A 15,948-nucleotide genomic window follows, 5' to 3' on the forward strand; every position below is an offset into this window, starting at 1 on the left:
AGCAACTGCATAGCTATTGCAGAATCCATGTTTCTTTATTTCCCTTCTTTTTTCTTTTAAATTTTTTTGATGACATATATTGAGTGATTCTTGCTTGGAGTCCTCATTATCTGTTTGCTAAAAGTCTTTCAAGGGACACTGCTTATTGATATTTAATAAACTCCTATTTAACCCCAATATATGCTTATAAAGCAAAAAATGAATAAGTTAATCAGTTAAGTGATATTTGAGTGTAAAGTCTGTCTTACATCTATTAGTGAATAAATTTACAGATAAATAATTAGCAACAATTTTGCAAATTCATTTGTTAGTTTTACAGTTATCTGGTAGATTCAACTACTTGAATTTCAGTTTCTTAAAAGGTTTGAGAGCTGTCATTCTGTTGTTTTAGTATGTTATATTATGATTGGCATTTTTAACAACCTTCTCTTGTTAATACTAAACAATAGGTGAAAATAGAAACGTCTATTATTTGAGCTTCAATCGCTTGAGAATATATTGCTTGACTGTTTGCGTTTCCATGGTAGGGAAACCAATCTTAAGTATTTTCCAATAAGGAGGTATCTTCTTTAAGAGATTAAATGAATAATTGTATTAACTTGCCTGATTTCTTCATGGTTTAAAAAGGCTCTCTGCTTGTGGTTTGGTTGGTTTGGGATCAGAACAGCCACTGTGGTCGTTGTATACAGTCTAGTCCTTAAGCACAAATGAAAGAAGCAAATGTTTTGTTTAACCATCCTCAGATTGCCCAAAGTTAAAACCTGAAAGACAATCAAATATCAGTGTCTGTTTCTCTGACTGAGTGGAAGAGACAGAACGGGTATGATAGTGATGCTTTAGTAAATTTTGAGGCTTTATTTTCAAACTGTTTGTAAAACATTGCACAAGCACACATATTCTGGATATGTGGTCAGTTCAATTAATATTCACTATTTCTGTTATTGTTTTACCCTTGTTATTCATATTAATGTGGATTCCTGTTTCGTATGCTTTTTAAAATAAGGGGGACATCTAAATCTAACATTTCTTATCATTATGGAGGTGGATATTGCTACAATTTTCCTGTGCCACAACAAATCTCTCTTAATCTTGCCCTTATAATTTTGCATTTAGATGTATTTTTTCTCTTAAAAGGCTAAACGGTCTTACTTTGCTAGTGGCAGCTGGCATTAAGTAATACTGCACTTTCATATTTAAATACATTAAAAATAAACAAAACTCTGTTGACTTTATGCTGAAAATGGAAATAAACCCAAACAAAAGAGTGAAATGTAATTTTAAATGTTTCCCTCCTGATCACTCATATACAATGGATATGACACCATCATGTGGACAGTTTCTGCAACTTCAGTCTCAGTACCTGACACTGAGACAAGGCAAGAAATCCATTAGTTTTTAATCATTCTTTTTTAAAAACATCATAACAACAGTCTGTGTTTCTGTTTAATTTATTTCACTTTGTTATAAATAGAAATTACAAAGGAAAAAAAGGAAACCCCAAAACAAAAGTGTTTCTATGGAACATATTTGGGAGTTAAAGGGTTTTTAGAAAAAAAACAAAACAAACATTCATATAACCAAGGCACCCACAAGTTTTATATTCTTTTATGCACACAGATTTTTTTTAACAGTGGCAGTGAGGTAAACAGTACTCATACATCATGGAGCCTAAGTGCTATCATCAGCTGCACATGTGAAGGTGTTGATAAAGCATCCCAGGTGTTTTTGGAGGAAGGCATCTTTTACACTTGCAGTGGAGATGGACTATTTTCTTTCTTTGTTTTTTTTAAGAACAAAATAAGTTATACTACGCATTTATTTTTATTTTTTTGCATATGCTGAAAGCAGTGTTTCCTAAACTGTGCCCTGTTTGAGTCTTCACTACCTTGTGTGTGTGTGGCTTTTGATAAACCTTCATGCAGTACAAGAACATTTGTAAATGATACTACTGTGCAGACAGGGAATATTTGGGTTTTTTTTGCAACTAAAGTGACGAAAGTGATGTTAAGTCACAATAATTATTAAATAACCCACAAACCAGGATATTAAACCAAAGCTTTGATATAATTGTGTATTATTACAGCGACCAATCATTGGCAGAATCAAAACCAAGAAGTAAAACTATATGACTATCAGGAGGCTGATGTTCTTCCCCCCCTGCAAGCCACACAGTAGGCATATTTTATCTACACTTTCACACGTGCAGTCTTTTAAGTCAGTTATGGCAATAAAAACCTATGCACCTCTATCTCTTGACAGCTGAAGACGCAGAGGGACATAGCTTTACAAAATCATAAAGAAATGTTCACATTTTAACACACGGCAGTAAAAATGTATCTGCAAAAAGTGACCAATGACAAAGCTGACAAAGGTGACAAAGGTGGCTTTGCTGGCAATGGATGATGCTGTAGGCTCAAGCATTTTATTCACACTAAATGTGAAGGCTGACACAAGCTGTTTGTCTCAGAAAATAAGGATGGTTTTAACAAAGGAAGCAGCGTTTTATCATTCTCAACCGTTAATACTATTGGACAGTCTCAGTGAAACTCAAACAAATCCGAATGACACTCAAGTCACCAGACACTCGAAATGAAAAAGTTCAAAACTGGTAGCATTTCAACAAGTGTTTCAAGATAGCGACTGTTTATGTGAATATCAAAATGGACAGTAAAGTCAGAGCACTGAATGTTGGACAATGTTTTGTTTTGTTTTTTTTCGCTTAAATTATATCCATTTACACAAGAGAACTAAAATCTGTTGTTTTGGGGCAACTTCTGCTAAAACAATTCACGCAGCAGGTAAAAGGCTTCCATTAAAAAGTCATTAAACATATGACGTGTTTCTGTATCCCACTTTAGCTTTCTTATATTCCTGCCCTTCCCTGAGTTAACCTTTCAAATCTGCTCGAAGTTGGTCATGCATAAGAATAAAAAAAATAAAATAAAATTAAACAAAATGGAAGTGCCACTAGAAAATCCAGTCCAATATTTTTTTGCTATGATTAAAAATGTTTCACAGGCACCCCAGGCCTGATATGTAAACAGTCTCTTTCCAAGTAGTGAACTCTTTGGAGCAGCACCACCGCACATGACTAGGCCACAGTTCACTGCAGCTGAAAGCAACGTGTGTCTTTAGAAAGTGCTTTGGTTTTTGGTGACGTAAACGACATCAGTGTTGTTTGTTAGCTGCACCTTATAAGTAATATTCTGGTGTTTTTAGGTGCAACAACTGCGCACACAGTAAAGTTTTCAAAAATGCACAAGTTTTAAGCTTAACAGACAAATAACATGGCATATAAAAATCCTTTTAAACCTTAAGTTAAAATGAGAAAGTTGATTTTTATTGTACTATCCATAGAGTATTTGAAAAGAAAAAACACAGACAAACTGCTGATTGCGTTTTTAGTTTCTGAAGGAAATCAATCAGTCTACCTTCCCTTCATGACCGTTAGCGGCCACAATGTGATGGTGGTTTTTCTGCTCTTTGTGCCAGCTCTTATACTTCCGCATGGCAAATCGAACAATGTCCACCGTAAAGACCCAGGATAGCGCATACATCGCCACTCCTCCACACTTGATAAAGAATCTGGGCCTTGGAGAGATCAGCTCACAGTACAGCATTGTGCCTCCCACGAAAATTCGCATCACCACAAACAGCAACACAAACAGGATGTCCACAATGTCCCCCAGCAGAGTGTCGTAATGTCCTGTCTGCTTGAGGAACCAGCGTGCCTGCAGGAGGGGGTTGGTGATTTCACTGCCAAACAGTACTGCACAGGATTCAATGCCAGACTCCCCCAGCCACAGGGTCAACAGGATTCCCAGGATGCTCATGGTGTGGTGGGCTAGCATAACGGCTCCCTCTGTGCGGAAGTACACACACCAGGCCATATCAAAAATAAAATACCCCAAGCTCAACACCATGGCACTCATCTGCAGAGGTGTGTTCTTAGTGCCTGGAATCCACAAACAGAAACAGAGACTTAAGTTTATTTTTAGCACTTCACAGCAGCACGATTTCACGGCCACTGTGACAAAACAATTTATCACTGTAAAAGAAGCAATCATTAATAATAATGTGTAAGTAAAAAACAAACTACTATGAACTTTCTGTAATTATTGTTTATTCCAGTTACACATAATTTATTTTACTACAACTTAAAAACAACTTTTTACAGCTGTTTCAAGTAAGATGAAACAACTGATCTGTCAATCAGTTAGTTATTTTTGGGCAAAATACTTTTTCTATTGATTAACTAAAATGCAGTCATAATTTTAACTGAAAAATAAAACAACTGATTCACAAAAGAACAATGAGACAGAATTTTTTTTTTCTTTTTTTTTGGTATATTTAATTTTTTTCTTAATTTTTTTTAAGGTAAGTAAAAAAAAAAAAAAAAAAAGTTGCATTTTGATAATGTCCAACAAAGCATTGGTGTCATACCTGGATACGTGAAAGGCCAGGGTCCATCCACATAGCCTATGTATGTTGTGATGCAAACTGCCAGGATGCCGTGCACCAGCGTGACCAGGCGACAGTTCCATTCATAGCTCCTGGACCGGTTTACTTTACACAAGAAGAAGTAGAAAGATACCCAGAAGGACAGGCACAGGAGTGCACAAACTACAAGCAGTGCCATGTTTACTTCTGAAAACAAAACAAACAAAAACAGCCACTTGAAAGCAATTACAACTAAAGAAGCTAAACTAAGGCATCAACGCTCATTCGAGGCTGACAGAAAAAGTGCAAGGAGGCACATATTGCTGCGTAATATCGCTTACAGTAGAAAGAGACAGAAATACCATCCAAACACTTGGACTGTGCACTCTTTGTGAGTGACCAACAATTAGCCTTTGCTTGAACTATAATAGTACTACAGTTGACTGGCTGAGGGTCTGGTGGGGTGAGGGGGACGTCTCTTCTTCTGCTGTGACGTTTGTACTAGGAGGTGAGACCGTGCAGACAGAGAGAACCACCCTCTAAGGACAGGAACAAGATGTGCAGTTGACCCTCAAAGACTTGAAGCTAATTTCACAACTGGATGAGAGGTTATTGGGTGCTGGGCCTCAGACAGGTTCCCATGGGAGTAAGCTGTTTCAACAGTGTCCTTTAAAGGCACCATAAATCAATGCAGAAATAAACTTGTTACCTTGTTAAATATGCTCAGTAATATCAGCAATTATATCAATAATTAGGAAGTCAGAATATTATAAGTAGTAGTATTATTTCTGTCCTTTCCATAAATGATCTTTATTACATTAAGTGAGAGGTATTGGCAGCATGTAATAAAATAATTAAAAAAATAAATAAAAAAACATATCCAAACACAAGTCCCAAAACATCATGTTTTTACTTTTTACTTTGTAATTACTTAAACTATAAATGAACCTAAGTTTGAATTTATTCTAATTTTTTTAAAATAAGTTTTAAGGTTTCCATGACAACCTGCAAAAAAAAAGAAAAGAAAAGTTGTTTCTTACCTTTGATTAACAGATAAAGAAACTGGGGATATCTGGTGTAAACAGATTGAAAAAAGCAGTAAAACATTATGACCAGTTATAATAAAAATAAATAAATAAAAAAGCTGTCACAACAACGTTACAACCAATGTGGCTGCATCTGATAGCGGGCTAACCCTTAGCAAGCTAACGTTGCAGCGGTCTCAAAGCTCTCTTTGGAAATATTAACACATTCACAAATGCAATAAAATATTACCTTGACAGGAAGCGTGAAGCCCTTTTTTTAATCCGTTTACATCTTACATCTATGTCCTCAGCAGAGGTAGTGACTAGTGACAGAAAAGCTGCTATTTGTTGTCCTTTATACTGCGCTGGTGGCAACAACAGCTTCTTTCAGCATCATTTGATTGCGTCTGTCCTATTTGATGCTAGGCTGCGGGGAAAAAATTTATCGCTCAGCTTCTATCACAATAACAAATACGGGTTAATCATATTGTCCAACGCTATATCGTAAAGATAGGCTAATCAAATATTTGTTCTGAAAGCATGCATCCATCATTGTTACTATCTTTACTACGCTGTGCAACCTTGTATCTTTTTGGGACAAAGGTGACACCGTGTGGTCAGTTACAGAAACTACAGGCGTCCTCCTTTAGAAGAAGAAAAAAAAAGACATATTTTGCACAATTTACTTTTAATTAAATTATAAATACAGGACAAGGATCAGTAAAAATATATATTTTTCAAATGTACACAGTCAAGCTGCACTTTAGCATTATAAATAAAAATCAGCAGCTGGATAGATATCCCATCTCTGTTACTATGAATTGAGAGGGTGTAGAAACTGAATTGATGGATACATGAAAAAAATCATATCAAGGTTCTCGGAAGACACTTTATTGGGTAAGTCTTGCTCCCTATCTTTATCTTCTACCTTTTTTCTCTAAATGCTGTTGTGGAAATTTTATGTTCCTAGATTTTTTATATATTTTATAATTCTTGGCACATATTCATTTCTGATGGTTGTTGTGTAGGTCTGAAGAGATCATGCTGAACCTAAGAACTTGCGATTAGTTACACAGTATCTGCTTATCTACCCTTACTGACGAAGATAATATGTAGAGGCTCTGAGATATCTACATCCAGATAGGGATCTGATTTACTAGAACACTCTTCCTTTGAAGAGTGTTACAGTACAGCTAATCACAAACTCTTCTTGTTTAGAACGACATAGATTTAGGGCAGGCAACACCCTTATGCGAGGGTAAAGGGATGGTTTAGTCAAGAACTCCTGAGAGCATTTTCAGAATTTCCGCCCCGTCAAGCCTCTGAGACATCTCTCCAAATTGCAATTTGTATTATTCTAATTTTCTGTTCAATAAACTTTGTTTTTTACTTCAGAACCAGACTCCCCATCATTGACAGACGTTTTTTCCACAACACTTTTGATTAAATGTCATAAATGCCTCCAAACATACTCCAAATGATTGTACAACTTCATGTGCAGTGCAAAGAAAAACTTTATTGAAACAATTCATGTAAAATGGGTCTTTAATAAAGTACATGACCTAAATTGCTTCGTTTTTTTTCTTTATAATGACTTTATTCATCATATTTAAAACTCTTTCGTTAAAAAACATGTTTAACAACTTAGTCTATTACATAGCAACAAGATCAGTGGAAATGTTAAGGCACTTGATCATTACAAAAGGCCACAAATGGAAATATTTCACTTATTTGGCTTTTAGTCAGCTAGACATACAAACACATAAAAATAGAACATGAAATGTCTGTGTCACGGTAAAGGCGAAAAAATAAAGAGGTAATTCAAAAGTCTACTTCAACCTGTTACTCTAGAGAGAGGAAGCTTAAATTGGTCCCATAAGTTCAACGAGTGCGCCTTGAATTACGCATAACAAGAATAGGGATTTGAGATGCGTACATTGTAAGAACTTAAGAGTTAACTTGAACTGAAAAAAAATCTTCTCTAAACAAGATTCAAGATTTCTGGGATACAAACAGAAAAAAACAAAAATGAAACAGAAGAAGAAACTAGTACAATGATCAACCACAAGATGGCAGTATAGATCCCTAAAATGGCTTCATGGAATTTATGGTGAGACAGAGAAAACACCTCACTGAAGAGTTTCTACAGACTAAAACTTTAAGCCCTTAGTTGGAAAATATTTTGTTTGATTATAATTTATTTGGTATATTAAACTCAAGTTGCAGGCATGCGGTATCCCTTACGGGTATTAGGTGGCTAAATCTGACCAGAACTGCCCTACTAAATACAAAAATAAAGCCATTTATTTATGTGACGCATTAACAAAATCTTGGTCACCTTGAATAATGACATGAAGATGAGAAACAGCATCTAAAAATCCAAGAGGTTCATATGTACTTAACTGAGCTTAAATACATTATGTTATGAGGACCTGTGGTTTAGAGAGGTGGCCTTAGGAGCTAGTTTAATGCAAAAAAAAAAAAAAAAAAAAAAAAAAGAAAAAAGAAAGAAACCTGATTAGGCTTTTCTGAACATATACAAAACCAGCCTTTTATAATATACTTTGCGATCAAAATAAATAAAGCCAGCACTGAAAGGTATTGTCTTTGTGAGTCCGTTTATGTCGCTAAAAACAGGTGTTTAGCTGGTTATGTACAGTTTTTCACAGAGCTGCATGAGAAAATGAAATCCACCATCCTTTTTTTCTTTCACCAGGATGGAAGATTGTCTCTGTAACTCCTCTGACAAAGAGTGGGATTCTCTTGTTCCTCTGCTGGTGGTTCAGTAACCAGAATGCACTGTCCAGCTTTGTGCACTTGTTGTCGTCATGTGTCATTTGCTCCAAAACATTCACCAAAAAAAGAGGCACGAACAGCAAAGGCAAATTCTGCTTGAAGCTTACAATAATGTGTGTCTTCTTTATTTCCCCAAAAAGTTGTAGAGTTTGCCGTTCTGAAGTTTCTGTCCTTCCTTGAAACCTGGATACGTTTCTGCTCCATTATGCACATCTGGATCTCAGAATTACCTTCACTCTCATTCAAACCAAGGTCCAGTGTTACTGCATTTACTTTGAATAGCATGGGTGGGAAAGCACTAGCTCGGCTGGGGAGGAAAAAAAATAAGCACATTTTCTTAACCATCCAGATCAAAATGCTAGGTTTCCTCATCCCAAAGACAGAGCTGTTTCTGTGACACATAATATGTGAAATGGTATCCCTTGCTGCAGCTCTTTATGCCACACTTGTAGGTGGAGCCTTTGCCCAAGGTGTCCCGACTGCGGCAGTACTTCAAGAGACACGGGTACCACTCCAGACGCAGGCTGTATGTACAGAGACATGGCTGCCACAAGTCTTTAGTTGTATGACAGGCCTGAATGCTGGGCACCTCTGTTGTTTGGGGCAGGACTTCAAATACAGAGCCGTCCACTCCTGGAAGACAAACACAAGCATCATCATCAGAGCTTGTGGCCTTTGAAACAAATGCATGCCACCCCTCCAGTTATGCGAACCACTCCTTTTCTGATTTCACTCAATTAAAAACCATATTGAGCTGGAGAGGACAAACAAACTGGCTTAATAAAGAGGGGAGATGGTGCAGTAAAACGGGAGCTTTGTTATGCTAAGAAGATGGTGCTTCGATTCCCTCTGCAGATGAGGGTGCTTGGTGAACTATGACCATCAACATTGTTTTCTTTGTAACAAAGCTGTCGGTGGACAAAAGTGCTGTCATCTGGATTCTCCTCAGCCTAAATAGTCGGGTTTTTGTCGCTATAAGGAATCTGGATCTACTGCAAACAGCCTCTTAAAAAAAAAAAATGGTTAAATAAGTCTTCAGTGTTTTCAGTCCAAATTTTTGCATCGTAAAAGTGGAAAGTTATCAAAAAGGGGAGGAAAATTAAATCTCAATAATAGTTATATAGCATCCGTAAACACAAACACGAGGAAATACCTGGGGTTGTTTGGCTGAAATGAGGAGGAAAACTGTGTGAAGGTCATAGAAACATGGAAGGCAGAAGTAAAGAGAGTTACATCAGAGATTAAGCGTACAGAAATAATCTAAAGATCCTGAACACAACAGTTACATTCATGTTTATATAAGAAACAGTAAACTACCTTTGTCCATCCAGTATTTGACATCTGCCCCCCTGGTGTAAATAGCCTCCCGAGCTTCGCTACACATGTTGTGGATATGTGAGCTAAGTTGCCAGGCTCGGCTGAAGTTTACTGCCACGTTCATTGTCAGCTGCTCCAGTCCTCTCCGCTCCTCTGCCAAGCGAATAGCTTGTGGATTTTTCTGGGAAAACATCATAAATTCTCTGTAATTTCATTTGGCGTCAGGGCACAACAGGTGCAAAAGTTATGAATGGGGAAAAAAACAGAAGATTGGAGTTGAATGAGACTCACACCTCGCTGATTATGTGCAACAAGACATTTTTTTAAGCCACTTTCAAAACTTGTGCTTCTTTATTGAGTATAATGATTATATAGATACTATAATAGATAATCAGAAAATACTGCAAATAACCAAGAGAATAAAATAGAAAATCCTTGTTTAATTTACAAAATGCAATGAACTTGACTTCAGAATATATGTGGGGAAAATGTGGAATCTTTATGTTATATTGACGTCTTGAACTTTTTTGTTTTAACCTCCAAGAATGTAGCAGAGGTCACGTTTTTGCCACTATTTGTCTGTCTGTCTGTTTGTTAGCAACTTTGTACAAAAACTACAGGATGGATTTTTATGATTTTTTTTTCTGAGAATGGGTCTTAGTCTAAACTAGATTCAGTTCAATTTTGGGGCGCTCTCAATCAACATTTGGATCCAGGAATCTTTTTAAGGATTGCTTTATTGTGAAATAGAGCCTATATATATATATATATATATATATATATATATATATATATATATATATATATATATATATATATATATATATACACACATTAAACTATTAAACTCTACAATAAATGGCCACAGTGTGTGGCCCAAAAATGGAGAAATTCCCAATGTATCTGGGAATCTAATAGAGTATCCATATTGTATAGCAGAGTGCATTTCTGCTTTTACAAATAAATGTAGCAGGGACACTCCCGAGTTTTTTATTTATATCAGGAGAAATATTATCTTGCATAGTATGTTGGAATTTTGTTTACATTTGCTGATAAGGTGTTATCTAAGATGCATTCAATTGTAAGATTGCACACAAGAAAATATGCCCTGATAAAGTTTGGGTAGTGGGTGGGGGTGGGGTGTCCTTTTGTCTAAATTTTGTGCAAGATTTGAATCTTTGTATGAATCCCATGGGTCCTTTTTTTTTTTCAGTTAGTCAGGTCAATGTTTAGGAACATTATGTGCACAAAATATGCTCAGACTTTTTAATTAATACACTTTTCTTTAGTAAATGCACAAGCATTTCTGAGGTCGCAATGCCAGGACTCGTCAGGCAGTGAAACTGTATTTCAGGAAGTATGGTACGGTTTTTCACTTCCATTGGCCACTTCAGAATCCATAAAATGATCCTGCTGAGAATCTTTGGGTTGTACAGCAGAAAACTTAACACAAATCATCCATATACAAGTGTATGTCTGTTTTTGGCCTGACTGTGAAGTGCACAACACACATGAACATGAGCAGAGTACCAGTAAAGCAATCATATGGAAAGATTTGTATTCTTCTTTTGTTCCGCTTGTCCCAATGCTATGGCTTGACAAAGCAACATATTTTCTCCCAACAAGATACATTTTCTAAACCAAATTAATCTCAAAAAGTAGAAAGCAATAGCTTTGCAGTCAGCGCGATCTGCTGTGTCGTACCTGTCTGAGTCGAGCCATGGATTCACTGGGGATGATCTCATTGCGGTTGAGGCGAGAAATGAAGCACAAGGCTTGGTACTGGTTCTGCCCTCTTTCCAGCTCGCCCAGAATCAGCGCTCGGAATATCTTCACATCCTGCAAGAGGCCAGAAAGGAAAGAAGACTGCCTGAATAGATAAACAGATGGTTCCTGGAGGATATTGAAGTGGTGTTTGAGGTAAGGCCGTAATAATTTACTGTTTATATGTGCAGCTCATACAGATTAGAACCAATATTCCCTCCACTGCAGTACTTAATGGAGCACTCTTCCAGACATTAAGTAATTCAATGTGCAGAGTTCAAAGAACTGTCTGCTCAAAGAGCAGTTCGCTGTATCCATAAAGACTCATCTGACAGTTTGTTGATACTTTTTAAGGTCTGTACTCCTGGACAACATGGCTCCGCTCATGCTCTGCTTATTTGCACTGTCAAATGAAAACTTCGGGTCTGTTTTCAACAAACTTAAATGTTCACACATGCCCCAAAAGTCAGGCACGGACTATATTAAAAGGAAAAATCTAATAGAGGGAATTTACAAAAACTGTTTCTGTTGGCACATGTATGAGAGATCTGGCACCAAACCCAAGGCCAGAAAGAGTTCTGTGAAGGCGGGGGGGGGGGGGGGGGGGGGGGGGGGGTGCAAAGCATGATGGGAAGCTCCCCAACAGTGGGGAGAGCCAGACCAGCAGACCTGTCTTCCTATTCATCAGACACCCACCCCCCACTTTGGCTTCGGCACAGACTCACATAGTCCCACACACCCCTCCTCCACTTTTCACACACCAGTCTGAAGCAAAGAGGCTGCTGAGAAGTAGCAGTTTGAAGGCTTTCAGCCCCTGCACTGACTAGAGGCACTCTGGGACAAATAAACAGCCCAGAGATAACCCCTCAGAGTTCTCCTTAAGCTCTATGCTCCAACTTCCTGTACAGCAAGGAGAAGAAGAACAAAAAAGAAGTACATCCTGACAAGAAAGCAATACATCCTGCCTCACATGCGTTCAGGCTCTGTAGATCTTAATGGACTGCTTTGCATGATCACCGGTTCTTCGCTCTTGAGCCACTTTTGTTTGTGAAAGAGGTTTTTGGCAGGCACACAATACAAGCAACGGTATTACACAAGTTAACCATGCAATAGCATTTGACCTTTGGTAAGAAAACTACAGAGAAAATATTGATTATATATTGCTGTGAAGAGCTCAGGGTTTCAGAGAACATGAGAGTCACAGAAACAGAAAGGCAGGCGCTGGAAATGAGACACCTCAGCTGCTTCCACACGGAGATAATAAGACAAAAACTGAAATGATTAAAGAGAATGTTGAGGCAAGGTGAAGGGTTGGGGGGGGGGGGGGGGGGGGGTGCCAGAAATCCATATATCACAGTGAACAGGGAGACAGAAGAAAGGGGGAGTACGATGCTGACACAGAGATGGGCGAGGAACTTCAAATGTGGGGAGACGTAAAGGCCACGATTTCAAGACCTCCCATATTGCAGACACATGGCGCTGCTATAGAGTGTGTGCGTTTATATGTGTGTGTGTGTACACAAAGGCAGAAAGAAGAGGGAACACATTTGTGTCAGCCACATGGATTTGCCCCAGGGCTCTCTGGGTAATTACAGAGAAGCAGAGTAGCTCTACCAACCCTGCCTCTTTGGAAGTGACTCAGAGATCTCCTCCTCTTCTGATTAATGATTGTTTTTTGCCATGGTGCAAAGGCCAGGCCAGAGTGCTGACTGCGGCAGCAACTTTTATAGATGTCTCCAAATCAAATTATCTCTGTACAATAGTAATATCTAAAGGAGGTTCTTAAAAAAAAAAAAAGAAAAAAAAAAAAAAAAAAATCAATTGATTTATTTTTTGTAAAGTGCAATGAGAAAAGTCAATACCACTCATCTGCTTTTATGGCAGATGCAGGCATCATAATGTTAAGGAAAGCAGACAATTTGCTTTCCTTAACAATAAGATTGGAAACAGGAGGAGCCAGCTAAAACCGACAGCATGTTATATCATGTTTGTTTAGCCCATAAAAACCAGCATAAGTACAACAATCTGTTGTTTCAAGGGAGTGTTTGTGCCTCGGGTGTAGTAACTACCTAGAGTTATGCGCAGCTCCTGCAGTCTGTCAAGAAATAATCCAGTTTACAGTTGGGTTTTTACATTCTGAAGGTAAAGAAGACCATTTTCCATGGAAGAACTTTGTTTACAACTATGTTGCATCACCTCTCATTAGAGCTAAACTCTGTGAGCTTTTGTCAATTAAAAGGGACCCAATGCTGTTAGTATTCAAATGTGGACATATTTTCCAGTTTCCATTTTCCAGATTTCAGTCAGGAATGGCTTCAGTTCCCTGCAAATGTGCTGCAAAAAGAGTCTCCAGTAACACCAGTAGATATTCACACACTCACACCAGCCTTTTTTATTCCAATCTGGCTTGTTCAAAAGGTCTGCTTTATTTGGGATATTATAAGCACGCAAATGAATTCTGATTCAAATCAATCAAAGAAGATCTAATTTCTTAGATTTCTTAGCTCGGAGTTGCTGAAATAACAGTCAAGTCTGGATCTAAAAACAAACAGATGAATAAAAGTGACATCATCTCCAAACCATCCATCCAGACAGAAGCTGCCGGATTCAACCGTTTGAGTAAACTCTCAAGCTTCTCAAGAGTAGGTTCACGTCTTCCTGCCGGCAGACCAACATGCTGACTCATTTGTGTGTAGACACACTTAGAGGAATGATTAAAGAAAACACAGCAAGTGCTTAAAATGTGCAGCGCTGTGATTAAGGGAGGTGTTGCACCTGTTGATGAAATAACATGGAAATATTCAGACACCAGAAGAAAGCTGGTACCAACCAGTCCGATCAAACAACAGCTACTTCTAAAACTCTTCTAGTTGGGTGCTTTTGAAGTCAGGGCTTCACAAAAACTGCAGAGGAGAGGAGAGAAGAGGACAGGATAAATTAGTCTGATAAAGGCAGGAGTTTTCTGTGAAAGCAGAAGGTGGTCAGGTCATGGTTTATGTTGCAAAAAAAAGACATTTTATCTGTGCCTACAGTATGTACAGATTCAGTCAAGTCCATTACTTTCCACGCCATCCAGTCAATTTATAATTAAACACCCATTTGCACCAGTAATTCAAAGTGAAGACATCATGGTACAGTAGCCTTCTAAGGCTTGAAAGTGAGTAGGAGAAAGAGAAGAGTATGACTCGTCCTTGAGGAGGTGAAGACTACATTAGAAAAATGGCTGCATTTCCTCTGGCTTACTGAAATCAAAGGCCTGCAGTCAAATTTGAGAGAAAATTAGCAGGTATGGACACTTTAAACTCTTTAAAAAAAAAAAAGAAGCAATGCCGTGATCCAAGGGCAGCTTAACCTCAAGTTTTTTCTTCCCTCAACCAGTGTTGCATAAATGTCAGCATGGCTATAAATATTGTGCACAAGTACAGATTCTATAATATTGCCCTCTTACACCCGGGATTCAGTGGATTTGCAGACAAACTACCTCTGGCCAACAGCCAAACACAAGCCAGTATTCATGCAGTGTGACTAGTGGGACATACTGAGACCTGGTAAACAGGAGAGAGTGCGAGTGAGTAAGGGCTTGTTTCACTGGTGGTTACCTTTGGTGGGCCAGATTATTTAAGAGGTGCACAAAAGCCTATTCACACACTCACAGGGTGCCATTTACAGTGAACATTCTCTGTCACTGTAACCCAGCGAGCCAAACGCAGCCTCTCTAGTTCATTCCCAGTTCACTGGCTGTGAAACGAGAGCTGGATGAAGCTTAACAGTGACAGCAAAGCAGAGATTTTATATATTTAAGTGAGCTAAAACTACTAAAACGCAGACACAGCCTCTCTGGTGGTGTTACAAAGCCAAGAGTGGATATTTTCAACATACACAAAGGCACGATGTGCAAGGACACACAGTGTGTTGGTAGCCGCCCCCTGTGTGGGGAGTTCTTCCTGTTTTCAAATCCCCTCTAAGACCCTGTCAGATGATAAAGCTGATGGCTGGCTGTGGACGACTGCTGGTCATCCACACTGATGAGTCATTTGGGATCAGTGTGGGTCAAGAATGTTTTTTTTTTTTTTTTTTTTTTTAAACCAGGTCATTAGAGTTGAATCCTATTGAGATGATGTGGTGTATAAATGATCCAGTTTCAGCATCACACAACCCTCTGGTTGACCCAACTGTTTTCTGTGTGTAAAAACAGAAATCATCAAATGTTATGTTTATGCTTAAGTTCCCATGCCAACCCCAGTGGCTGCCCCTGCCCTTTAAAAACAACATATGGATTTATCTTGTTTGGTGATGAGGGGGTATTTGGCTTGGAGTAAAAAAGGGGGAGCCAGTCAAAAAGCGCAGGTGTGGGCAGGGATTAAAGATCAGTTCGGGAGACAGTCAAGAGACACACAGACAAAAAGAACAGGAAAAAAGCCGCTGAGCTAAGAAATGCTTGAGTTGAAGCTAAATACAGACACTCCAAAGGAAGGAATGTGGAGTCACATTTAGGGCTGGTCACACCTGGCTGCCCAAAGAACTAACCAATTAGTAAACAGAGGCAATGAATGGACAATCAAAACACTGGAGGCCATGGAAAGGAAGGCATTCTCCTTGGCTATTC

At 38.3% G+C, this 15,948-nt stretch overlaps 2 protein-coding genes across 2 annotated transcripts in view; both read right to left on the reverse strand.

The window, feature by feature from the left end:
- Nucleotides 1-1,587: 1,587 nt before the first annotated feature.
- Nucleotides 1,588-5,502, reverse strand: tlcd5a (TLC domain containing 5a). Its single transcript, XM_079246272.1, has 3 exons — nucleotides 5,481-5,502; nucleotides 4,444-4,647; nucleotides 1,588-3,955 (listed from the first exon to the last, which is right to left on the reverse strand). The coding sequence occupies exons 2-3, from the start codon at nucleotides 4,637-4,639 to the stop codon at nucleotides 3,423-3,425; spliced, it is 729 nt and encodes a 242-aa protein (XP_079102398.1). The 5' UTR covers nucleotides 4,640-4,647; nucleotides 5,481-5,502; the 3' UTR covers nucleotides 1,588-3,422.
- Nucleotides 5,503-6,961: 1,459 nt separating this feature from the next.
- Nucleotides 6,962-15,948, reverse strand: part of oafa (OAF homolog a) — an 18,622-nt gene continuing 9,635 nt past the window's right edge. The window contains exons 2-4 of the mRNA XM_079246972.1: nucleotides 11,283-11,417; nucleotides 9,579-9,759; nucleotides 6,962-8,894 (exon numbers count right to left, since the gene is read on the reverse strand). Coding sequence (XP_079103098.1) covers nucleotides 8,620-8,894; nucleotides 9,579-9,759; nucleotides 11,283-11,417 — 591 coding nt within the window. The 3' untranslated portion in view covers nucleotides 6,962-8,619. The remainder of the gene's footprint in view (nucleotides 8,895-9,578; nucleotides 9,760-11,282; nucleotides 11,418-15,948) is intronic.

This window comes from Telmatherina bonti (genome assembly GCF_933228915.1).
Source record: "Telmatherina bonti genome assembly, chromosome: 9".
In the NCBI taxonomy this organism is placed as follows: Eukaryota; Metazoa; Chordata; class Actinopteri; order Atheriniformes; family Telmatherinidae; genus Telmatherina; species Telmatherina bonti.

What these genes read in the sequence shown, in the direction of transcription:
- tlcd5a (XM_079246272.1), bottom strand. Translation starts at nt 4,639, where the DNA reads ATGGCACTGCTTGTAGTTTGTGCACTCCTGTGCCTGTCCTTCTGGGTA. An exon ending in CTGGCCTTTCACGTATCCAG is followed by an intron (nt 3,956 to 4,443) that starts GTATGACACCAA and finishes TGTGGATTCCAG; the next exon opens with GCACTAAGAACACACCTCTG.